The sequence below is a fragment of the Mercenaria mercenaria genome, chromosome 4 (assembly GCF_021730395.1).
Source record: "Mercenaria mercenaria strain notata chromosome 4, MADL_Memer_1, whole genome shotgun sequence".
Lineage (NCBI taxonomy): Eukaryota > Metazoa > Mollusca > Bivalvia > Venerida > Veneridae > Mercenaria > Mercenaria mercenaria.
The window spans coordinates 48112769-48138516 of record NC_069364.1 but is presented as its reverse complement, the minus strand read 5'-3'; the positions used below and the strand labels follow the sequence as shown (position 1 = coordinate 48138516).

At 33.2% G+C, this 25748-nt stretch overlaps 2 protein-coding genes across 3 annotated transcripts in view; both read left to right on the top strand.

Annotated features, from left to right (window-relative positions):
- Window positions 1-1418: 1418 nt before the first annotated feature.
- LOC123551610 (solute carrier family 22 member 21-like) lies at window positions 1419-14703 on the top strand. 2 transcript variants are annotated; one of them, XM_053541094.1, is made up of 9 exons: window positions 1419-1537; window positions 6876-7290; window positions 8513-8928; window positions 9430-9672; window positions 9945-10079; window positions 10512-10594; window positions 10795-10912; window positions 11327-11399; window positions 12196-14703. In XM_053541094.1, exons 2-9 carry the CDS (start codon window positions 6892-6894, stop codon window positions 12385-12387), a joined length of 1659 nt encoding a protein of 552 aa, XP_053397069.1. In that variant the 5' UTR covers window positions 1419-1537; window positions 6876-6891; the 3' UTR covers window positions 12388-14703. The 2 variants fall into 2 exon arrangements, with proteins under 2 accessions (XP_053397069.1, XP_053397068.1); XM_053541093.1 differs by lacking the exon at window positions 1419-1537 and adding an exon at window positions 6204-6332.
- A 5182-nt stretch (window positions 14704-19885) lies between these two features.
- Window positions 19886-25748, top strand: part of LOC123551609 (cadherin-related tumor suppressor-like) — a 61142-nt gene continuing 55279 nt past the window's right edge. Inside the window, exon 1 of the mRNA XM_053541092.1 lies at window positions 19886-20164. The gene's annotated coding sequence lies outside the window, so the exon portion shown is untranslated. The remainder of the gene's footprint in view (window positions 20165-25748) is intronic.

The following is a 25748-nucleotide window of genomic DNA, read 5'->3' as shown; positions in this document are numbered from 1 at the left end:
ATATTGCATATAGACTAATATTATGGAATTCAATAACGTCTACATCTAGTTCTTATTGTGACCGTTACTGCGGACCATATGCCGTATTGTTCTTCTACTGGTAAACTCTACTGGTAAACTACAACAGAAATGTGTGTCGGTCCAATATCAGTAAAATCGATATTTTAAGATCTGTAGCACCTGCTGTCCGCCTAGCTTGAGTATTTTACCATCTTTGTCATAACGTGTTGGGGTGTCAAAATTCAGAACATAGGTGTCAAAATACAGAACAGAATTTCTAACCAATTTATACATATATATTTCTAAAACAGACTCGTCGGCATTGGAGTTAAAAGGTTTAAACACCAAAGAGGTGTATCTCAAAGTCAGAAACAAGAAAAAAAAACATTCGTAGGTTATTCGTGAAGCAAAATGTATTCACAATGTTGTTGCAAATGGGTGGTTATATCAATATTTGCACGAAACAGTTACGACAATTACTTATGCTTCTTGAACTGGTTTATTATGCAATGCATGCATGTGAACGAAGAAATTATACTATTATTTTGTTTAAATGATTTTATTGTAGATAGATTTGCAATACTTTGTGAAATTAAAATGTAAAGGAAGATGCTCGTAAATATCACATACGTGTAATTTTCAGAGTTTGGCTTGGATTTCTTTTGAGGACTTTTTTCCTGTATTGTATACTGAACTAAAGATTATAAATCAGCAATAAAACTTCATGTTGTAATTAGTTTGAGGTTCGGACATTTTGTCTAGTAATATAACCGGCCTATATTGCAAGATATTAATTAATGTAGAAAGATCTGACTAGATAATGATTGAGTGGATATTTGAGAATACTGTCAATTTTAGGACAATCATGTTGTTCTGCTCAAATATCAAAGCATTATATAACCGTTTTTCTTAAAAATCGAAATGGTATTTACTTTTTTTATTTCATTAAATACAAGATAAAACCAAACATGCGATAAGTGGTGCACGCTCCGTTCCAATGGCAAAATTAATTACTTTTATTAAACCAAATCCCCGAACTTGGCGTTAATGTTGTTTAATCAGGAGCAATAGACGTCACAAGTTGAAAACATACATAAAGTTGACAATGCTACTCGCTGACTTTAAATGCCAGGAATGTAGCAGTTTTCTTGAAAAAAAGTTTTGAATTGAAGCAATAAACAATAAGTTTATAATTCATCTGATTACACATCTATATGTGCAGTTCTTCAAATGTGTTTCTTTTCAAAATTTGAAAAGGTAAATGTGAAACAATTATTACATTATCAGTTTGAGAGTTTATTTAGAAGTACCTGCTATATTTAATAACGTTCTGGTTGTGAGGGCCAACCGTGTTATGTTGTGTTTATCAAATGGTTAACTTCGTATTAAGATGGATTTTTATATAAGACAAGTAGGGCAATTAATAGGCTAATCAGTGTGTCTATTTATGTTGACAGAGTATTGCCTTATATTTATGAAGATATAAGTCAATCTCAGCCTGGAGCTTCAGCCATTTCATCGCTTGGATAGACTAAAGGTAAGTGCACACGTTCTAAATAATAGTACCATTACATACTGTTTCAGCGTCAGACTTCTCAAAGCTTTGATATCATCTTAATGAATTAAATTTCAAGTGAAATTATTGCTTATTTATTATTATCCATAAATGTTGTTTTTAAAGTTATCACAATTGCTCCGTATCGTATTATTTTATGTTTATTATCTTTTTTGCTTTGTTCAATTATCCTATTACACAAAGATATGAATAGTATGACAAAACTATTCATTGTAACATTTTTAGTATATTTTGATATTTCGGTTATCCCAATATCAATATCGGAAGCCTTTGCCTTCAGTGTTTTGAATGTATTTTTATTTTACTACATACGTATATTCATATTTCATAACTTTTTTTATCACATGTTTGACGTTGTGAGAGTGCAATAAAGCGAGTGTTATAAAGCTTTGACGTTGACCTCGTTTATTTATAGAAGACGTTGGTCGAATTTACTTGGTCTATAATAGGCAAAGAAAGAAGAAATTTTGATGTTTCAGCAGGAAATGATGCTTGCATGTGATAAAAAGAATATAACATTTTTTCTCTTTCCACAATGAATTTATTAAACTCATTGAATAAAATTGCTAAAATGCTCGGCAGAGACTCGCATTTTATCATTTTATTCAACGAGTTTAATAAATGCAAATAAAAGACACTCACGTAATATCCTCTACGTCCAACATCTTTCAAATGACAACATTTTTTGCAAAACATATTTAGAACAATTTAGTTTAATAACATGGCCAAATTACAGCGAAATCTAATTTTATAATCACATAACTTTGTTTATACTTTAATACCTCAACCAAGAGAATGTTATCTGGAGTAGTCTGAAACTGCATTAAAAAAAAAAATTGGTCAAAGAACTTCTGCGATCTTGCCCCGTAAAATGAAAAAAATATTTCAAGGCGAATGATTGGTGTAGGGAAGTGGTAACTCATCCAAAGATACTTTTGAAGGGATGAATTAAATGAACATACACGTACTTTACTAGTTCACTTCTTTCATTGTATTCCAATGTCAGAGATACTCTCTCCATAATAAAGATTCGAAAGTGTAGTGGTGTATCTTTATACATGCGGACTTATATTCAGTGAACACAAAGCTGCAGATACTTAAGGTTTATTTTTCTTCTATCTTTTAACAATTGAGTTATTGAACATGTCACGGTTTGTTTTTGCTGTCAAACGAAACTTAAGGTTTTTAAAACAACAACAACAACAACAACAACAAAAAGAAACAGATGTCTTTATGTGCTGTTTGAGGTATGTTTTAACTGGGGTGTGGTCGTGGATGATGTCTAAGATTTATTTCATATAAATTTCCTTATGGCGTATGCAATATATATGTGTATGGAAGTAGGTCAAATGTCAGAAATGTACTTTGAGAAACGTTTGAAATATTAGAAAAAATCGTTAGAAGCCACACAAATTGCAAGAAGTGACTTTTTTCAATCAAACCGAGTCTGCTGTTATGCTGCTTGGACGCGTTCTATGCTTCCAGATGATATTTTTACAGATTTTATTAGTTTAAACATATTTTATTGCTTACTAAGTTCAGTATTAGTAAATAAGCGTATTGACCATCCTCCCTCCCCGCCCCTAAAATGTGCTCTTCCTCTCCCGTTAAAAATAAAATTGGGCCGTTCCATGAGAAAACCTGTATGAGAGACAACAAGAAATATCTTTAAAAATGATAGTCGGCGAATTGTAATAAGGAAAGAAGTTCATGAATTTTTCATCTAACATTCATCTTTCATCTAACATTTTTCAAATTGCAAAACTAAACACCGCACTTTAACAATTTAAATGGTTCTCTTTTAATTTTTCGCAAAGGTTTCGTAGGTTGCAATTTTGTTTCGTTTATCCTTAGACGAATAATTACAGCAGTAGTTTGATGAAGATGCATGAAGAGGTTAAGGTCATTAAACGTGTTTATAATTTTAGCTAAATTGGTCCCTATCCCCTTTTGTAACAAAATAGCAGGAGACCTTACGATATTGTTACACATCGAGTTTGACAAAAATCCATTACATTTTAGTGGTTAATGCGAAGAAAGGCATATCTACTTTTAGCTATAGTGGTCCCTTATAGGGCCCAAGTTCCTATATAAATAAATTTGGAAGAGGACCTTATAATGATGCTCCAGACCAAGTATGGCAAAGATCCACCAAGCTGTTCATGAGACGCTGTATAAAGGCATTTCTAGTTTTAGCTCTAGCAGTCCCTAAAAGGGGTCAAATGTCCCAGCTGAACAAAGTTGGCTGCGGGCCTAATAAAGATGCTACAAATCAAGTTTGATTAGAATACATGAGAAAAAATCAATTAAAGGATTTTTTTATTTATTATTTTTATTTATTTCTAAAATAGGCCAACTGACCCCGCTTTAACAAATAGCATATCCGCTATTCATGAATCTTTGGACAATGACGTCACACCTATAAAAAAGTGAAGGTCATTGTAATTATTTCAATATTGCTGTATCATAAGCAAAGTTTGACCGTAGTCATATCACATAGATAAACTGTATGCAGCGTACCTTCGTTTCAGTGTAATGAGATTCAGTCATTATATAGAATATATATAATAAAACAGATTTCAACTGAGTTCAATATTTGCATACCATACTAAAGAAAAATATTCATATATAATAAATCAGTTAAACAATTTATAACAAATATTTTTTTTTTTTTTGGTTGGGTTTAACGTCGCACCGACACATTTTAGGTCATATGGCGACTTTCCAGCTTTGATGGTGGAGGGAGACCCCAGGTGCCCCTTCGTGCATTATTTCATCACGAGCGGGCACCTGGGTAGAACCACCGACCTTCCGTAAGCCAGCTGGATGGCTTCCTCACATGAAGAATTCAACGCCCCGAGTGAGGCTCGAACCCACATCGATGAGGGGCAAGTGATTTGAAGTCAGCGACCTTAACCACTCGGCCACGGAGGCCCCTATAACAAATATATCAAAGCAAACAAGTACTGATTTTAATATGCAATCTGAATAAGTCACAAAAGCAAGAAACCTTTTCATATACAGACGACAATTGTAACAAGGAAAATCTTTTAAAAAGCACTTCTCTACATAAAAGACTCTTATCACACCCTTATTCACGTGATACGCAGACCGTATTCAGCTTTTTCTTTAATTTGATATATGTTGGTATTTGAACAGGTTTTTGTCATATTTATTAAACTTACTTATCATTTCGAGATATATCAATATTCTTGCTAAATATACTGAGCCAAAGTTAGCTTTAAAACTGTGAACAGCGTCGTTTAGGATAAACGCTTTGTCTACATTTCACTCAGCGTAGCACAATCAACAGAGTGAAAGAAATTGACACTCTCGTCCAATCAGGCAGAGTGTTGCATAAATCTTCCATTTTGATAAATTATCTATAATGCGTTATCAAGTAGTTTGATTTGCAAACTGAAGTCACGTGGCATAGGTAACGAAAACGAATTTAGACGGCGTCGCCGAAAAAACTCAAAATTGAGATAATACAATACTCAGGAAGAACATTCATTTACTTTTCAAATCTGAAAATTTGAAATACTTATCTTCACTATGTCAAAAGTTACAATGATTTTAAGTAAGCCACCAAAGGCTTTTTGAAACGTCTTGAAACAGTATGACGCCGCCATGTATGGCTTGTATTTTTCAAGCCATTAATGCAACAAATTCTGCGTATCACTTACTAAAGATCATGCCTTTGAATATTTGGGAACACTTAACTGTGTTTTTTTTCCGGTTTCATCACGGGCATTTTATCTACACCTCTATATTTTCATGATGTATGGGTACTTTAGAATTTCTGTTGCCATGACAACACTTATAACATTTATTTGTGAAATATGGTAGAATTTGATTTCACTTAGATAACTGTATTACAATATACTTGTTTCTACTTTCTGCATGAACATAAGAAAAACAGTGATTTTCCAGGTTTTTAAACTACTATGCAAAATTATAACTTGTCACTAAAGTAACGGCCCAATTATATAATCCGGAAAATTTTACTTAATGGAAATAATAACATCGTTACTTTGAAGTTTAGGATCAACAAATAACAATTGATTTGATAAGTAATGTGCTTTTGTTGTTTTACGACATTCCAAGATGCAAATTTAGTTTGTATTCAGTAATAACGGGTTGAATCAGGAAGGTCTAATATGTATCAGTTGTTACAGGTTGAATAGGGTTGTATTAGATGTTCAGTATTTTACTATTGTTTCATATATTGTTTTACTTATTTTGTATTTTATAGAATGTTTTCAGATTGATTTATGTCCTGAAAATTATTTTTGTGCATGTAATATCTTATTTACGTTTGCGGAATTTATTCTAATCTAAAAGACAATGTTGTCATAAAGCTGTCATAAAACTCGTCGAAAAAAAAAGTATATTCGATTTGAAATACCTTTTCGAACTGAACTGTATTTTTTATTCAGTCTCAGCTGGGAAGACGATAAGAATTGTCCCTAAGGTCTCAGATCTGTACATCATGGTTATGCAAAATAAACTGACTGTGACCGTCAATATTGTCCGGTACACTGTTTGGAAACTTCCGGTAATGGTCGGGTTATTCCGTTATCTCTACGATAATTAGGGCAATCATTTTAATCTCAAGATATCACGACCGGGTCACAAGTTCTCACAACACCAAATGATAGCCGTTTGTTTACGTTCTATAAAACAATACAATCATGTAAATATATATAAGTTAATCAAGGCTTTAACCATGTGAGCGAGAAGTGAATATATTCAGGTAAATTCTAATTAAAATCATTTAATTTATAGCAAAAGTTTAATTAGATATATCTACTCGAAATGCTTTTTTTAATTTAATTTAATTCTTTCCCGATTTATATTAGTTGTTAAATTTTTCTTCTTGAAAAATCTTTTGATACCTATATTTGAAATGCTCAAAATATATTACCTTCCAGACAAGACGTGTTTTCGTTTCATGTTGCATGATATGTTTGTTATTTAAGAAATAATGTATAGCAAATTTAAGAAATAATGTATAGCAAAAGAGTGTTAAAACACGGATTTGCTATTAATTATTTCGATTATAAGACGTCATTCTAGTGTAAGAGTGTTTTAACAGAGGCAAGCATATTAGAATACATATTCATGACGTCATGTTTTGAGTTATAATATATTTTGCCCTGCGCCCTCTGCTATATAATTCCAAATTAAACAACTTTTTTTTTTTATTAAGTTATGTGTTTTGAAGGTTGTTTGTGATAGTTTTGTACAATTTATTCTAATTTATGTAATGTATTTAAATCTTTACTATTCTGGTCAGTTCTACAGGTCTTAAGATGGACGAAACAGCTAATGGCAAAATGACTGCTAATGTCAATGAAAATGCAGACCTGGACCAATCGTATTATAAGAATTCATTCAACGAAAAAGACAGTAGCTCTCTAAGTGTTGGAGATACTCCAGTTGACAGGAAAAGTGACGATTCGCTCAATCTTGGACAAATCATTAAAGAGACCGGGGATTTTGGACGTTTCCAAGTTTTATCGTTTGCATACACGTCTATTGTATTAGTGACTTTGACATGGAGCATGCTTACAATGGCGTTTACAGCTACTATCCCAGACTGGAGTTGTGTTATCGGTGGAAATACGTCAGAACCAAAAGTTTGTGATGTCAACGGAAGCACGTGTGACGCCATTTCGTTTAGTGATGGCATGAGTACAGCAGTGAGTCAGGTAAAGTATTTTCGTTTGTAGATGATTTATAACATATTATGCAACTAATTTATTGAGGGGTGTTACACATTTCATTACATTTAATGAAAAGACCCAATCAAATCGAGTTTGCTGTTATTTTTTCTTTTCTTCTTTTTCTAGTTTAAAAGTAAACATGGAAATTTAGATTCACATTTACCTAAAGTATTAATGAGTTTAAAAAGATAGTTTAACTTTAAAAGTATATTCTTTCTCGTTTCTTTTCCAAAGCGCATGAATTATAATATGTACCTAATAAAACTAAGTGATTTTCAAAACTGCATTTTCCGTAAAATTAAATTGTATGCAATGTAAAAAAGTAAGCAGGATTGCAATTACTTTTATAAAACAAACATTTTCGGTTGTTTCCAAGATACCGTTGGTCAAAGGACCTCTGCCAGTTAAGTATGAATTCTGCCTAATGTTGGGAAATAAGTGAACTCACTCGTCATTAATCCTATGTAACACTGTTTGGATATTGCTTTAAAAATGCAAATCAGTATAGAACAATTGGCAATTCATACTGTTTTTAGTTAATACTTTGTACCACAAAAGTGAACTTTCTCCAGTCTGTTGAAATTAAACTTAAATGCTTTATATCATCACTAGCATAGCATTAGATCCATGTTTGTGTAAAATTCTATGCATACATAGAGATAGACAAGTTTAGAGCAAACTCAAATTAAGAGGTAACAGTAGTATACGAATACGGCATCATATTTTTATCATAATCATAACAATTATAAAACTTTATATATATGTTAGGAGCAAAATCATTCAAATATTACATATAACTTTACCGTACAGATTTTTAGACCATCTTCACCTTCATTGCCTTAACTTCTCACTATGTATACACAAGTGCATGTAAGATGATTAGCTTTCACAAAAGGCAGATGGAAATATATATCTTAATAAATAAATGATTCTGTTGTCCAAAAGTACTTGTTTTGCTCTAAAATATTTATCTTTTATGTTATATTTTACACTGGATCGGCATTAATTCTCCCGCATTGAGTGTACGCATGCATTGAATGTACAGTATTCAACCTATGTTAAACGTAATCCTAACCTTTAGTCAGTAAATTGTATATTCAGTACGTCCGTACATCCAATAGAGGCGTAGGCAAATTCATATTGAAAGTGCCAGAGGTACTTTTCATGACCCTAACATTTATATGTATATGTTTGTTTTCTAATACAGTGGACGCTTGTTTGTGATAACAAGTGGATATCTCAGTCAATAACAACTATCCAGATGACAGGACTGCTAGTTGGTGGTCTAGTGTGGGGTCATATCTCCGACGGCATCGGCAGAAAACCAACATTTTTCTTTAATTTGGCACTTCTTGGCGTTTTCAACCTCATTTCGGTATTTTCTGTTAACTGGGAAATGTTTGCAGCAATGAGATTCGTAATTGGATTTGGATGCACCGGGTTCATGGCATCATCATTAACATTTGAATTCATCCGAAATAAATGGCGTGTATATTTGTTCCTGGTACCTAGCTGGGCATTTTGGGCATCGATGATGGCTGTGTTTTGTTGGAGAGTACCAGACTGGAGATATATACATGTCGTCGTAGCTGCAGTGACTCTGCCCGGTCTTCTTGGCTGGTTGTAAGTTCATTTTTTTTATAATTCAATGCTAGATACATAACCCATTCCCTCCCCCGCCTTCCCCACCCCGCTTTATCTTTTTGGATCCGTATTTTTTTAGTCAGTCACGTTCGTATATTTGAACATTGTCATCCAATTGTTACATATTGTACATAAGGAAAACTGCAAAAGAGCACTTATTAAAGCCAGTCTACTGTCCTACCACTTCATTAAGAATAAAAACTTTTTAAGATATGTTTTGTAAGATATTTAAAACTAAGCAAACAATTTCTAAAACTAACATGTGACTTACATTCACATAATATTGCTTAACATAGATAAAAAATACGAATAGATAGTTTTTATAAAAGTTATAGTGATACAAACTTGCAAAATATATTTATAATAAAAGTTTTTGTGCCAAAAGCATGTCGTATCTTCCAGATGACATACTTAAGATTGCAAAATGTACCGAAGTGGAATCAGTATGAAACTAAGAAGTATCATCTTGTTTCCTTTCAGCTTCCTTCCAGAAAGTTTCAGATGGCTCGTGTCACATGGTCGTGTAGAGGAAGCCGAAAATTCTATTAAATATGTCGCCAAAATAAACGGCAAACCACCACCAGACCTTGATAAATTGAAGGCGGTGATAGAGAAAGAACAACTAGCTGCAAAAGAAACAAAGGCATTGCAAGTGTACACTGTGCTGGATTTGTTCAGAACGAGCAAAATTAGGAAAACTACAATATTGTTTTCTTTGATTTGGTAAGACCAAACTTTCTATTGATAGGGATGGTAAAATACATTGCCGTTACATAACTGAAATACTGTTGAAAACGGCGTTAACCCAAAAAACAAACAAACAATTTAAATATAAAACATAAAACTTTGCCACTCAAAACTATTTGTATTACGACTTCTTTCAGTCATTGTCTTATACAAATGAGGTTTTTAATAAGTGAAATGTTTTTGCTCAGGTACATCTTTGTGATTTGGCTTACTGACGATAGGCAGGTAACATGAAATTCATATTGCAGGTTGTTTTCCGCGTACAGTTATTACGGCATAGCGTTTGGAGTGCAAGAGCTCTCTGGTAGTCTGTACCTAAACATGTTCCTTGTTAGCATCGTCGACGTTCCAGGAAACATTTTGGTCGTCATCTTCAACACGTGGTAACCAATAAAAATATAAATGTTTAAAAAATGAAAAATAGGAGACAATTTGTTATTCATGTAGTTCTAAATGACAATTGTTGCGTCACAGTGAAATATGTTTTTGACAAATGATTAGACAATGATTTTAGTTTTATCATGACGTTGTTATTATTTTATAATATCTACATTAGTGCAACTGTTTAATCGGTTAAATTTCAAAGAGAAAATAGAATTAAATACCATGATTACTTGGAACTATAAATATGTTAATACGAAATTTAATGAAAGGCGTTTGAATGACATTGCCATTTTAAGAATAATTATTGTTTGTTTTGTTTTCGTTCGATCCCTAGTTTTTTTATTAGTTATGCGCCTGGTAAACCATGGCGTTCTAAATACCTATCCATTCAAATCTGAAATTGTTTAAGCACCATTTTATTATTTTTGCAGTGGAGGTAGAAAGTGGACTTGTGTGGGGTTTTACCTTCTTGGAGGAATATTTGCGGTAGTTGTAGGAGTATTTCAGTACATAAGTTAGTGTTCTTCACTGTTCCTATTTTGTCTTTTTAAAGTTCACCAGTATTTCTGATAAGATAAAGGGTCTGTCTTCGAAATCGTAAAGCTATTGTTTTTGTAAAATAACAAACTAATATACGTAGATTAAAATATTTTTTCGACAAATTAAAAGTTAACATTGTTATTTTGTTCCTCTTTTGTATTGTCTTTCTTTCAGACTTTTCAATCTCTGGTAGTATGTTGAATAGTTTAGCGCTTGCGGCTAAGTTATGTGTAAGTGCAGCTTGGGAAATAAACACTCTTTGGTCCAATGAATCATTCCCGACAGTTGTAAGGTAACTATATCCTTATGTACAAAAAAGTAAGATCATATATTTTGATTTTATCTAAATGTAATTGAAATTTCTAAAATGTTTTTCAAATGCGTTATATAATTAAACAGATATATTTGTTGCCATGACAACTATAAAGTGAAATTACTTGTTGAAACAACTTTTAGGAACACAATATGATTTTTATCTTTAGTTCAATGCCTGGTATTAATTGTATACCATTCAAAAACATCTTTAAACCGAGAACAGAAATAGTTAAAATAGTCCCTCCATGAAGGACATGTATTTACCGTACAATATGATGGTTTCGCGTAACACATGTTAATACTAATGTCTATGTCTAACGGGATATACAAGTAGTACATAAAGCATTACCGGATATCTTGGTTTGCAGTATATGTTTCTATATACTTTCAGAATGATTGGAGGAGGATTTGTCAGTTCTATTTCAAGGGTCGGATCGATGGTTGCTCCACAAATTATTACTCTGGTATACATTCTGATATCAAATAATGATTATCTTTAGCACTTTAAAGCACGTCGAAGCCACCATTGAAGCAAATAAGTATCAGAAAAATTGCTTAAACCCAATGTCATCTGTATACTGTTTATCATGTGTATTCTGTGTTCGAAAGGAATTGTAACCACTGTCTTACCCTTATATGATCGTAAGAGGCGTCTAATATGTCTCAACACTTGATTGTGCTCTATCTCTGTGATTCCAGCAGGTATAAAAGTTTTGATTACATAACTTTTTTTTCGATAGAAATGAGATATGGAACCAAAAGTTTAGCCCTGTTTTTGCGCCAAATACTAGTAACCAGTACTGTGTTGGTGCACCGTGAAACCAAAATCAACAAATATGTTGGGCAAAATATGACATCAAAATATGTAAATGGGTATACAGCCAATACGCCAGTGTTTAAATAAGCTTTATAACAGGTTGAGTGCAGTAAATTATTCGAAAATGTATCGCTATCTAGTGCACCATTGCGCAGTTTGATGAATACGTGAAATATGTATAATCCCTAACTTTCAAAGTGTAAAAATTAGTTGACCATCACCATTTAACAAAATAATAATAATAATGATGATGATGATGATAATATCAGAATACGAATTATCTTGTCAGAAAAGGTAGCACTTCGCTATTTACTTTTCTTTAGAACATACACATGTATGTGTTGGCTTGTAGTCTATAATATCTTTATCAAAACATACATAAGAGTGCATAAGAACATTGACCTTAGATTATTGTACCCTGTGAAGTTGTCTCTCTTTTTCAGAGTGTCGATAGACCAGGTCTTCTATACTTGATATCCGGCATTGTATGTGTGTTATCGTCGGCCATGTGTGCATTTCTTGAAGAGACAAAGAACAAAGATCTTAGCGATATGCTGCCACAGAAAACAAAACGCCTCCCTAACGATGGTTTTTATGGCGAAAAAACTATTCAAGTTGAGACTGTTAAGCATTGAAATAGAAAAAGGAAATTGAAATGTTCTATTTTCTATCTGTCACCAATGATTAACCAGAAACGCATAGAGAACTAGAATAAGAAATAGTTGACACAAGAAATATCATAACTCCAAGTTGTTGAACGATGCAGCATTTTGTCTGTTAATACGTTCACGTAGTTCATGCTTGTATTAGTTAAGAAAATTTCATAAAGCTGTTTGGACGCAGAAATGGTTCTATTGTGAGATGCGTGCATGTTTAGCCCCTGGAGGAAGAATACATGTAGAAATGGGGAAATATAGACACAATTAGTTGAACAATGTAAATTGAGAAGGGTTCCAATATCTTATATTTTATCATTGTGATAGCAAAATTAAAGAAAACCAGACAAGTAATTATAGGTTATTAGCTTTGTATCGGGAAATATGCACGAGTTCTTCAGTGGAAATATTGCGCGACTTTATGAGCGCAATATTCTTCCGCTGAAGAACGAGTGCTAAAATAATAACCTTTTTATTACATACGCATCTGCACGTATAAATATTATGTTAATATCATAAATATGTTAAATAGCCTGAATAGGATTGACAATACGGAACTAAATAGAAAAAAAGTGCAACAACACACACTGAATTACGTCACGCACCCGATATGAAATTCAGGCGTCAGTGTATAGGAAAATATTGACGTTTCCGGTACCAGTGTAACTTAACGGGGAATAGAAACGAGTATGTAATAATAAGCTGAGTGACATTGACCTTGAAGATATGACCTGAACAAATGTGTCAAATTAAAAAACAAACAACAGAATACCTGAATGTATTGAGTATAGCAAACACAATCAGAGCGACCCACACACCAAAAAGCAACCATCCGAACGTTGACACACTTAGCAGGCGGCGCGCCTTAACGTATTGTACCCGTAAGGACAATCGGCATTTTCATGCGATTAAATATTCTTCATAAGCAATTTCGACATTCTCCGGTTGTTATGAAAACACTTCTATGTTACAGCAGAAGGATGACGAAATAGCATACGAGAATACGTTATTGTACTGATATTGCCGATTCTCATTACGGGCCAACCACTGTAAATATACCAAACAACAAGATACATTTCATACAAGGCAAACCGTCACAACATGGGTTTCAATAACACAATGAATAATACATGCAAAAGCCATTAACAAATAGCTTTTAAAGTAACATTATGGATAATTATTACATCTCATTAACGAACATCAAAATAATATTACAGGTGATGACTACCTCTCAAGAACGGCCACATTCAAACCGAGTTTATTGTTAGTGTGCTTCGGTGCGTGACATACTTGCAAAGGAACTTCTTAATCAAAGCTTTTATTAACGACAGACGAATCATGAAATATCGCTTATTTGGGTACTGGTATAACGCAAGAGATTTTTCTTTAAAAATATTGTATTTTTCAAATAATGCTTATGCCGCCATATATATTTTTCTATGTAATTGAATGATATAGGTCAAATGCAGGCCAAGGAAATATCAAATGATATCCGAAAAAAAACCTGAAAAATTTCCTTGCAAAGATGACTGAGATAAACCTACGTGAATATGAATAAAGCAGTTCGTAAGAAGTTCAAAAGAGTTATACTGCTAGCTCTAACTCAATGCATTTTTCATTAAAAATATTGTATTTTTCAAATAATGTTCATGCCGCCATATACACGTATATTTTTTCTATGTAAAGAATTATTTAGGTCAAATGCATGTCAAAAAATTATCAAATGATATCCAAAAATGTTAGAAATCGTCGGCGTTTTATATATACATTTTTTTTTAAAATCACGCTGAAATGTTACAAAATGCGTTTTATGATCGTCGCCTATGCTCAATACATGGTAAAATACTAAAAAATATTGGCAAAACTTAACCAGGGGCGGCGGAGAGCGGGGTGGATGGGGGTCCGAACCCCAAGTGTCTGTGGTGTAAACTTTAGAAATGTTGATAAAAGAAGGCTTCTGATCAAACTTGTAAGCTTTTTAACTTGTTCATCAGAAGTTCAATCTGATCTTTTAGCACAAGTTGATTACCTGGCGTCCGTCGTTCATCTTCTGTTAACTAACTTGTCATTTATTTTCTTTTAATGACTTACTAACTACATGTACTTTATAGATCTATCAAACTGAATAAGAAATGGATTGGAAGATCTAAACGTTGAAAAGAACATTTAAACTTCTTCTAATGAGCCTCTTCTTGTATTTTATATTTTTTTTACTAAACTTGGTACAATGCATTCATCTCTCTCTCTCTCTCTCTCTCTCTCTCTCTCTCTCTCTCTCTCAATTAAGGATCAACAGTGCTTATATATTGTAATTTTGTAACCATTTTGATGGACGTTTGCAAAACTTGTCCAGAACCAATCATCATACTCAGAATGTCAGACTGCCTCAATAGACAGTGGCTCTACAAGTCATTTCATTGATATTATGTATGTAAAAGAATATTTCTTTAAACTGTTGATATAAAACATTTGCAAAATTTCATCAATTATAATACTTGTAATTGATTCCTTTTTTCAACAAACCGGAGCAAACGGTCCTTCCAAGGAGAGTCATCCATCCTCTAAAATTTTATCAGTTGTGATTCCACTCAAGTGTATAAATCTAAAATCATCTGAATACACTTGAGAAAGGTTCATTCACGGCACGGCTGCTTCTGACCAATTTCGGTGGACAGCTTTTAAATTTTTCATAAGAAGAAGTCGTTTTATTTCTTTGCTTTGGGTTTAGCACAGTTTTTAACAGCATTTCAGTTTGTAACGGCGGGCAGTTAACATAACAAGTTTTTCTAGATTCTGTTATGGTACTTACCCGTTCTCTGCAAGTAACTGCCAACTTCCTCACATGAATGAGAGTTGGAGAACGAATGGTTTCAGACACAATGTCTCCTATCAGTCTTTAAGGAGAACAGTTGCCTTTGAGGCCCGGGGATCGTCCCCGTGACACTGCGATCCGTAGATCTGCCTTATTGGGCAGACAAAAGTTTTGTCTATGTAGTTGTTTAGTCAAATTCAACCATTTTGAAAAAAAAACTGAAGAAATTAGATGTTTGTTTCCATTACTGAGAGCAGTATTATTATCCTGCAATTGTCAGGTCACAAGACTAGAGGAGGGACGTGTAATGCTTTCATTCTCCAGAATATTTGTGCGAATAGTCCATAATGCGGTTTATGAGAAATACCAGTTGTATTAATTACGCTATATGTAAAGGACATCCATTTGAACAAAATTTAGGAAGGTCCGTAATAAGTTGCTTCTGGTCAGTTCTGATGAACATCTCTAGAACGGTTCAAGGAGTCATTTGAGACCTTTTCTCGTTTTAGCTCTGGTATGCAACCAAGCGGACAGATTTGCGCGAAATTGAGTGTTATATACCAAAGGCCAAGTATGATGAAGTTCCATCAATCTTTTTCCATTAGACGCCTTTTGAAGATAAATGTTAATTGACGCTAGACGTCTGATCATAACAACGAGCAGTGAATCTTTGGTCCAGGTTGCAATGTTTCGTGTGTTGTTTTTTTTCTAATACAAAAAGTAACACACGAAATGTACTATGATGTTTATCCCATATTCACCAGCCATATCAGCCATATTTCGTATATCATTCAGTATAGACAGAGCGCAACAGCACTAGCGCTATCAACATACTAGTAGATTATATAAGAAATTTACACTAATAAACAAATGTGAGCTCAAAAGGGAAAATAGAATTTCATTTTTAAAACAAATGTTGTGACTTGTAAACAAAGGTTTTCTCCACTAGTTGGCGATGTTCAGTTTTTAAATAAATTCATATAGTCATGAAAAGTGTATTCTGACTTACAAACATATACCCCTCGTTTAATGGGAGGTAAATCATTCTTGCATACCAGACTGGGATTTCTGGTGATTTCACCGGTGCTGGAGAACTCCATCTTACACCTCGTGCCGTAAATGACTTATAACTACTACTGTACAGTAGATTTGTGTAGTAATAATAATGTTTTACGTAAAACGGAATAAAAATCAGATATCTTGATAGTTTCTCTTTGTTCCTTATAACATATTTCTCGATTCAAAAAACGTCATTTTACGGAAAAACATAACGTTTCACTGCAGATGATAAAACAACACCGGACCTATTACGTTGTTTTTGTCTTTGTAACGTCATGACGTAATTCCTGTTTACGGACGCAAAGTTCCCGTGCTTTGTTGATACGCCACTTTTGAATTTATTATAATATCATTTGTTGAATATGGCACGCAAGAAAAATATTCAATCACTGGTGGTAGGTGCAGATGGAAATATCCGGCTCTCGGGTAACTGTTTAAGCCTACCACCAGTGAAAGAATCTTATAGTAAAAAATGAAGTACCTGGAACAAAATGGTGGATTAATTCTGTTCAGGAGATGGTTAAGGTTTTTGAAATAAGCACTTCCTGCATTACCATGCTTTAAAATTCCCTACAAAAGTTGGAAAGTTATTGCAAAAAAAATAATAAAAAAAAATGAAAAATTGAATTAAAAATGGAAGACATTTTCAAATCTTATTCAGTCACAAATTCTATAGTTCTTGTATGCTGTACTATTCCTGTTTTTATTTAACAGTATGGCAAGTTTCTTAAAATTTTGTGTTATACATGCAAAGTTACTGTACGGGCATAATAATTACATAAAAGGGACAACAAATGAGAATCATGCAATTTTTACATGTATGTAAAAAATACAAAAGTCTACTTATCTAAAAATCATGCCATAGATATTACATGCGGAAGCAGCCCTAACAGGAGACCGTATTTTTTAACATAATTTTCCGTAGGCACAATCTTTGACGTACGTTTTAGTAACATGAAATATGGCTTTGAAAAATTTTGGAGGGATTATAATTTTGGACGGTTAACAGTGAGCCAATTATTTATAAACGTTTTATTGATATGTAAAATAGAAGGAAAAAAACAACAGTAAGTAACATAAATTGTAAATGATAAACAAGAATACAAACAAAACGTTGACTTAACTATTGAGTGAAACCATGTGGAGGCTTCTTTCCCTCAGGACATTAAGAATAAATTCCAATTTTAGCTTAGTTTGTATACAAAACATAATCGGTTCTAAAAAACTGAAATACCTAGTATCTTTTTCAACTACAACCCCACCCCCACCCACTCCCGACTAAAAAACAAAAACAAACAAAAAAAAGCAAATTGCGTCACTGTCTCCTAAAATATACACCAATGCAAAATGTTTATAAATCTATTATGCTCCTCGAAGGGGAAGCATATAGTCACCGCTCCGTCCGTCCGTCCCGCAGTCCTTGTCCTTGAGTAACAGGCTCAGCAACCCTTAATTAAACTTTAGCGAAACTTCATAAAGAGCTTTACTATCAAGAGGAGATGGATGTATATATTGTCTTCTTGTTGCGTCGGATGATTTTTCACCGAGATATTGCCCTTTGATTATTCAACATTAGTAAACTATACTAGTACAATTCTTGTCCGAAATATTTCTTAGCAACCACAAGTTTGAATATAACTAACTTATCAGAAAGCTTCACTATCAAGAGGAGATGCGCATATTATCTTTGTGATTCGATCGGATGAGTTTTTCACTGAGTTCTTGACCATTAATTATTCAATATTAGCATACTCTAGTACAATTTTGTCCGGAATATACATTAGCAACCAGAGATTTGAATATAACCAACTTCATAGAAAGCTTCACCATCAAGAGGAGATGCGCATACTGTCAGATTACTTTTCACTAAGCAATTGATCATTTAGTATTCAACATAGTATACTATTGTACCATTTCCTGTCCGGAGCATTCCTCAGCTGGCTAGAATTCATCAAAACTTCATAGGAAGCTTCTCTATCAAGAGGAGAAGCGCATATTATCTTCATGTTCCGGTCGGATGGTTTTCATTGAGTTATTGCCCTTTGATCAGTCAACATTAGTAAAATAAAGCGCCATTCTTCTCAGCAACCACTGGTTGGAATTCAGCTTAAATTCATCGGATGCTTCACTCTTAAGAGGACTTTCAAGAGGAGGTGCGCATATTATCTTCTTGTTCCTTTTACAAGAGAAGTACACGGACGTTTTCAAGAGAAATGCAGAAAATACAGCGTTTGTTACAAAAGAAATACACAGCCTGTTTAAAGAAGTCCATTGCATGTTACAAGAGAAATTAACGGACTTTTACAGCCTGTTACAAAAGAAGCACACGACTTTTTACAAGAAAACTATACGTACACAGCCTGTTACAAGAGAAGTGCATGACTTGCTGTAAGAAAACTACACAGCCTGTACAAGAGAAGTACACGACTTGCTATAAGAAAACTACACAGACTGTTACAAAATAAATACACGACTTGTTATAAGAAATCTACACAGCCTGTTACAAGAGAATTACACGACTTGGTATAAGAAAACTATACAGCCTGTTACAAGAGAGGTACGAGACTTGTTGTAAGAAAACTACACTCGTTGTAAGAAAACTACACGGCCTGTTACAAGAGAATTACACGACTTGGTATAAGAAAACTATACGGCCTGTTACAAGAGAAGTACACGACTTGTTGTAACAAAACTACACTCGTCGTAAGAAAACTACACGGCCTGTTGCAAGAGAATTACAAGAATTGCACGACTTGGGCCCGCCCGCTTAGCTCAGTAGGGAGAACGTTGGTCTACGGATCGCGGGGTCGCGAGTTCGGGCGGGGCGTATGTTCTCCGTGACGATTTGACATTGTGTCTCAAATCATTCGTCCTCCACCTCTGTTAATTCATGTGGGGAAGTTGACAGTTACTTGCAGAGAACAGGTTTGTACTGGTACAGAATCCAGGAACACTGGTTAGGTTAACTGCCCGCCGTTATATGACTGAAATACTGTTGAAAAACGGCGTTAAACCCAAAACAAACAAATACACGACTTGGTATAAGAAAACTACACGGCCTGTTACAACAGAAGTACATGACTTGGTATAAACAAACTATACGGCCTGTTTCAAGAGTATTACACGACTTGGTATAAGAAAACTACACAGCCTGTTACAAGAGATTTACACAGTCTGTTACAAGAGAAGTACATAGCCCGATTAAATAACAATTATACATCCCTTTACATGTTACTTCATCCTGTTACACGAGATGTAAACAACATCTACCATATCTGAACAAGTGCGTCCTCCTGTACTTTGTTCCCAATTGACTTTATCATAATTTGTAAAGAGGGACCTTCAAACTTCACCTGCCTTACTGTACGACGTTCAAAAGGCTGAAATTAAGCTTGGCAAAACTGGGCTATAAGTTATGTCATAAGTAAAAACTGTCTTAAGCCCGCTTGGAGAAACTGGTCCTACGCCTTATCCATACCAATTGTTCCTCGATAAAAGTAATGAGACATTGCATTATAGTTTGATCTCCTTGCGTCAATCATTTTAGATAGTGCGCTGATAAAAAGTTCGATAACGCTGTCAAGCGCTTCTTAAGCACATTTTATAAAACGAAGTTCAGTAGAAACTGTGGAATGTTAACTGATAACGAACAACGACGGTATGACTGATTATGATAATAGGAAGTTATACACAACTTTGAATTTTTAGCAGTCGTATGTCGTAAGAGAACGGGCGTGGTTCGATGTTTTAAAGTCAACTTTGACAAGTTAAAAATTAAATGTGAACTTTTAGCGAGGTGTTTTTGCTAGCGCCCACTCAGGAACTGCGTCATAAAGTTTAGGATATGACAAAGTAAAACGGGATGGTATATAACTAAGAAATCGAGTGAGTAAAATTTAACTTTTATTATTTTTATTTTTAAAGGAAATGTTTTATATCATCATTTATTTTATATTATCATGTTTTATTGCGCGACTACAGCACAAAAGCCAGAATTTAGGAGGTATTTTTTTCACGAAATATCGATTCATGATTTGCCGTTCTGTCCAATTGATTAAAATAAGCTATAATTAATTAGTTAAGCAGCAATTAACAATATTAAGCGTTTTCTGAAAACAATGTGATGTAGGGAACACCATATCTCATTAGGTTTTACTTTAATGGCAAAGATTATTTAAAAATTGAGAAAATATAACATTGCATATTTGCTAAAACATCAATACATATATGTAACCAGTCATTTATCACAAGCCCCTGTCAGTACATGACAATCTGAATATAGGATACACACCAAATTTTATTTTTCCATAAACTCCCGCTATGTCCAGCCTTAGTACCAAAATGGACGTTGAGCAGATTGTATTTTGTCATTAACGAGATCGAACTTTAAACACAAGTACATAAAAATTGCACCTTTTCTGGCCAATAACAACGTCAAATCAAAGGCATTCACACTTAATATGCAGTAAGTAAGTTATCATTTTGGAAAAAACATGTTTCTATGGCGTGTTTTAATGTTGATTTGTCATTATTATTTATGAAAAAAAAAATGCACAAAAAGATGTTCTTGTAATATACTATATAGCTAATAACAAACCTACCCGCAGCATTATCAGGCATTCAGATTTCTATGTGATCGCCTATTCAGCAGACGACACAAAATTAACATTGGATTTAGTTAGAATAAATGCACATATACTCATTTGGAAACGATGTATGACACAAAATATATCTATATTTTTTTAAAAAATAGTTTTAATTCATTATCGGTTAGCCATCGCTATATTAACATGTAGCCAGTTGGTTGCAAGCGATTCTGACTTTGCGACCACTGCAGACCAATATGAGCCTGCACGGACCATCTTGATCTGCACTGGTCGCTATTCAGTCAGTAAATTTTCAGTGATAATAAATGGTATTGCCCAAATTAAATGATAGACCAGTCCATTTTAGAAATTTAGCAGGGTTAAAGTACAGTGTTATGATATCATTATGTATTCTTGTGAACATTTTACCACATAATTTTATTAATTTTATGTAATTAAGACAGTAACCGACATATGACATGCAATAATTATTACTAGTTCATTAAATAATATCAACAACATTTGATCGGATGGATTCTTTTTCAAGGTAGATATTCATTTGTACACGTTCGGTTAACAATGTCTTCTACAATGTAGAATTTGATTAAACTCAGATTTTTCAAAACTTCAGAATATACTTAAATAACTCGGCAGATAAAAAGATAGGACCGTGTGCTTGATTTTTTTTCTCGATCGATTTGAAAAATTTATACCTCCTACAAGTTTTCGGGGCGTTTATGGGAAAATCACAATTTCTGTAACATTTTCGCGAATAAAAAAATATTTAAATGCAGCTTCTCAAAATCAAATATAAACTTAAGAAGACAGTAACGTTGCCGTTTTGATAAACTTACTCCAGATCCTGTTTTTATTTCCTTGTGGACCTATACCTGACATTTTGGTAGCATTTTCAAGGATATTTGTTGTATTTAAAGAAACGTAAACAAACCTAATTACACATGTGTTCATACCGATCTTTTTAGCTGTCAGTTTGGAAAATATTCCATAGTGTTGACCTGTCAAACAAAAAATCTGTCTTAGAAGATACATGACTCCTACTTTTTGGTGTTCTTTTGTGGTTTTTAGGTAATTTAAGAACATATGGCAAATATTTTTTATTTTTGTAAAATGGGCCTGACTATGTGTTACAGCTCTCAGAAGATTGCTAATTTTATATAGAACATACAGCAAATTATATTATTAAATGAAATTATACTAGTAAACTAAATTAGTAAAAGTTTTCAGAATTTTCCTAAACCATATTTAAGGAAGTATGAATAAATTGAGACAATTGTATGATTAAACAGGCGTATAATATACCAAGGTTGTCTTCGTGTGGTTGATATAGTTGCATATAAACGGTATAAAATATATTCATTTTCTTATCTCAAAAGGGCGTCAAGAAGACATTAAATCATGCAATAAACTTGAAATACACTCTCAACAAATACATTGAATGATTTATGGGATACTGGATTGTTTAAAAACCACTATTTCTTATCTTTCAGTATCACTTAAGTATGAGTGTATATGCATACAATGTTTGTTAAACACAGGCTGTGGGTCTAGTTTTTGAATTATACAGCCATGTACTCATCCAACTTCTTTAAAATCTACTACATTGATCATATAAAAGTAATTGAAATTTCAAATTTAACTTCCTACTGATATCAAACGTGGCAGATGATTAAAGATGGTTTACCCTGATTAAAATATGGCTCAAGAGTATGATTAAGATAGGGAAAATATTTCATAGGGTCTAATCATTATTCTTGTTCATGACTTTGCATTAAATTTACATATTGATGATATTTGTTGGAAAAACAGTGCAAATTATAAAGAAGAAGAATGCGTGATTTGAATTTAATTGATGGTACTTCAAATGACTTCCTTGTAAGGTCAAAATATCACGTGATAGGTGTTTTTTTTCTACCATACTGAGTGTAAAAAATGGCGATGTAGTTCATAATTATTTTGCTTTTGATATAGCATTAAGATTTCCTATGTTTATACATTGAATACAACGTTTTTCTATAGAGTTTTAAATTTCTTTTCCCGTGTTGCAGACCGCTGCAACATACCAGTGTATTTAGCGAACCGACTAATATACAGGGTATCTCATTCTTACATTTATCATTCTCATTAATAGTGCAATCAAATACATATATGAATGACGTGACGACTGAAAAAATTGTATTAATCAAGTACGCTCCTTTTCACAGCAACACTGGCCTAACAAGGCAGTTGTAAGAGCAAATGCAGTCAGCAATATGTAATTCATTTCAACACGTGCATTTAGATGGGAAATGTTATTTAAAATGTACTTTTAAGTTATAGTTTCCCCAAACTAAATTCTACAAGGTTTCTATGTTATCTAAGACTGGGTCACATTGTTTTTAAGGGGTCACTATTATCGATTTTATCATCAGAATGACAACAGATCTTTTGCAAAATTTGTTAAAAACATCCAATGAATGAATATCCTACCATATACAATGAGTCATTTTAAAAACAATTGACGTAATAGATGTGATGTACAAACTGTGTGTGTGGTGCATAATTACGCCCATTTTCCAGTATTCTTTGTTTAATATAAAAACAAAATCGGGTTGTGTTAGATTTTTTTTACAATAATTGGCTTACTTGTTGTTGGTCTTTTGAAGCAACCCGTCTACAATATTTTCCCGTTACAGCTTCTTTTTGTTGTAGGCCTACTCTGCGATGCATGCCTCTATGGCTGTGTTTGGAGTGCTCTGTGCTTCCGTGAAATCAATCCTTACGTTTTATGTAAAATCATTCAATGACACAAATCTGGAAACATGCCTTTATCTTTATAAGAAATAACGAATAAGGAATGACTTTGAAACAAGGAAATTGAAACACATAAAATATAAGACAAAAAAAATATCACAAGTTTTATAAAATACATTTTGAATGAAAGCAACAAAGTCTATATTCAGTATTGGCTGGCTATTCGTCATGGCTGCCAAGGCCGATACCAAAGTATTTGAACCATTGTATATCAGCTCAATATTTGTTTATTCAAACCTACCTTTATATTGATCAAATATTTCTTCATACGTATGTTTATAGTCTATAGCTGATAACAAACGCGAGCATTTCACTTTTCTACAATAAAAATAGGTACATTCCAAATTATTCTGAAGATTGTATCAGTATTTTGTTCATTTTGTTCATTGTTTAATGTAAATATTTTGGCATGAAATGAAGATATCGTTTTTAACATAATGGATCATAAAACTTCATTTTATCTTATCTTAAGTAAAAAAAAACAACAGCATCATGTGCCTGATATATAGATATATACAGGCCCGATAAATGCTTAATAATATGTAATGTGACAGAATGAAGTGCTGTTTCAGAGACGTCCCTGCTATACCCTTTAGTTTAAATAAACTCTTGTCACAATTTTCCCCCAACAGTTATTGTCAGAATGCCTTTTAGTAGTGGAAATCTTTTGTTTGTTCTTTTCCGAAGTCCCGAACGGAAAACTTGTTACTAAACATAGTAACTTGTTTCTGTTTGGGAGACTTGTTTGATTCAGGTCCATAAGATTATACATATTGTCATTAATTAAAATATGCCAACTTTGATACTTAATCTTAATTTCTACTGTTCAGATTTGTTATCAATGTCTTAACACATCTTGGTTTAATTTTTATATATATATTTTATTATTTTAAAGCGTTCCGCCCGAACAGGATATGCATATTTACATTGAATTTCATTCAGTCAGAATTATGACCCATTTTCCGATCAGATTTGTTTTATTATTAGGTTTTTGTTCGGATCCGTTTGAAAGCTTTTAATGACACGTAATACTGTATAAATCAGTTTTATGTCAATATCATTTTAAGCAACATAATATTTGAAACTAGAACAGCATGTGCATGCGTATAAAGTTATAAAATGCGTATTTGTCAGAAATTAGTGTTGATTCATCTAGAAATATTATTTTGTTTTAGAAATCATCAAGCAGGGCAATGTTCAAAAGTGTTTTATTAGCACACTGACGAGATATGAAAACGCAACAAACATATGCTTGAATGTATTTTGTAATACAAAAAGAATCACCTTGAAATGTTCCACATATACACATCTCGATACTCTATACCCATTATGTTAATTTTACGGCCTGTTCTGCTGAATAAATTTTAACACAATTTGTATAGAGTGTCGAAATGTGTATGTGTTGAACATCTGAAGGTGATGCTTTTTTGTAGTACAAAATATATTCAAGGATATGTTTGTTGCGTTTTCACATCTCGTCATTGTATTATTTGTGTAACTTAAGTACTCCATGAAAGACAAGCAATTCATTATAAATCAATATAATGAGCTTCCCGATCCTGTAGTCAAGGTTCCAATTCAGGAAATTTTGAAATTAAGTAATTTCAATGGTATATAGATTGACATATTTTTCTCAAGTTTAAAGTGATGCATTTCAGTTAATGATGCCATCGATATTCTTATGCGCCGGGCCTTTTGGATGAAAGTAGTAAAAAAAAATGATTACTTTATTTTCCAAACGGTAAGCAAGTTACTGTATTAAGTACAAAATTTCCCATTCAGGAAGTAGGGGGGAAAGCAGTAGGTGACTAATCGAATCTTCATTACTAGATCAGGGGCGATGGTGTAGGCGGTGAACGCCAAGAAGAAGAAGAAGACTAATCGAACTGGTATTTTGTTGGAAATGTTCAAGTAAAGCACAACGGTGAAGTTTCAGATAGATTAGAGCGTCTGTGACGCCTTTAAAGTGATAAACAAAAATCAACAATTTTGTTTTGATTTTTACAAAATTTGATGCTGGTTCTAACTGCTATTTACCTCCTTATATGATGTGATTTTTTTTTTAAATCTCT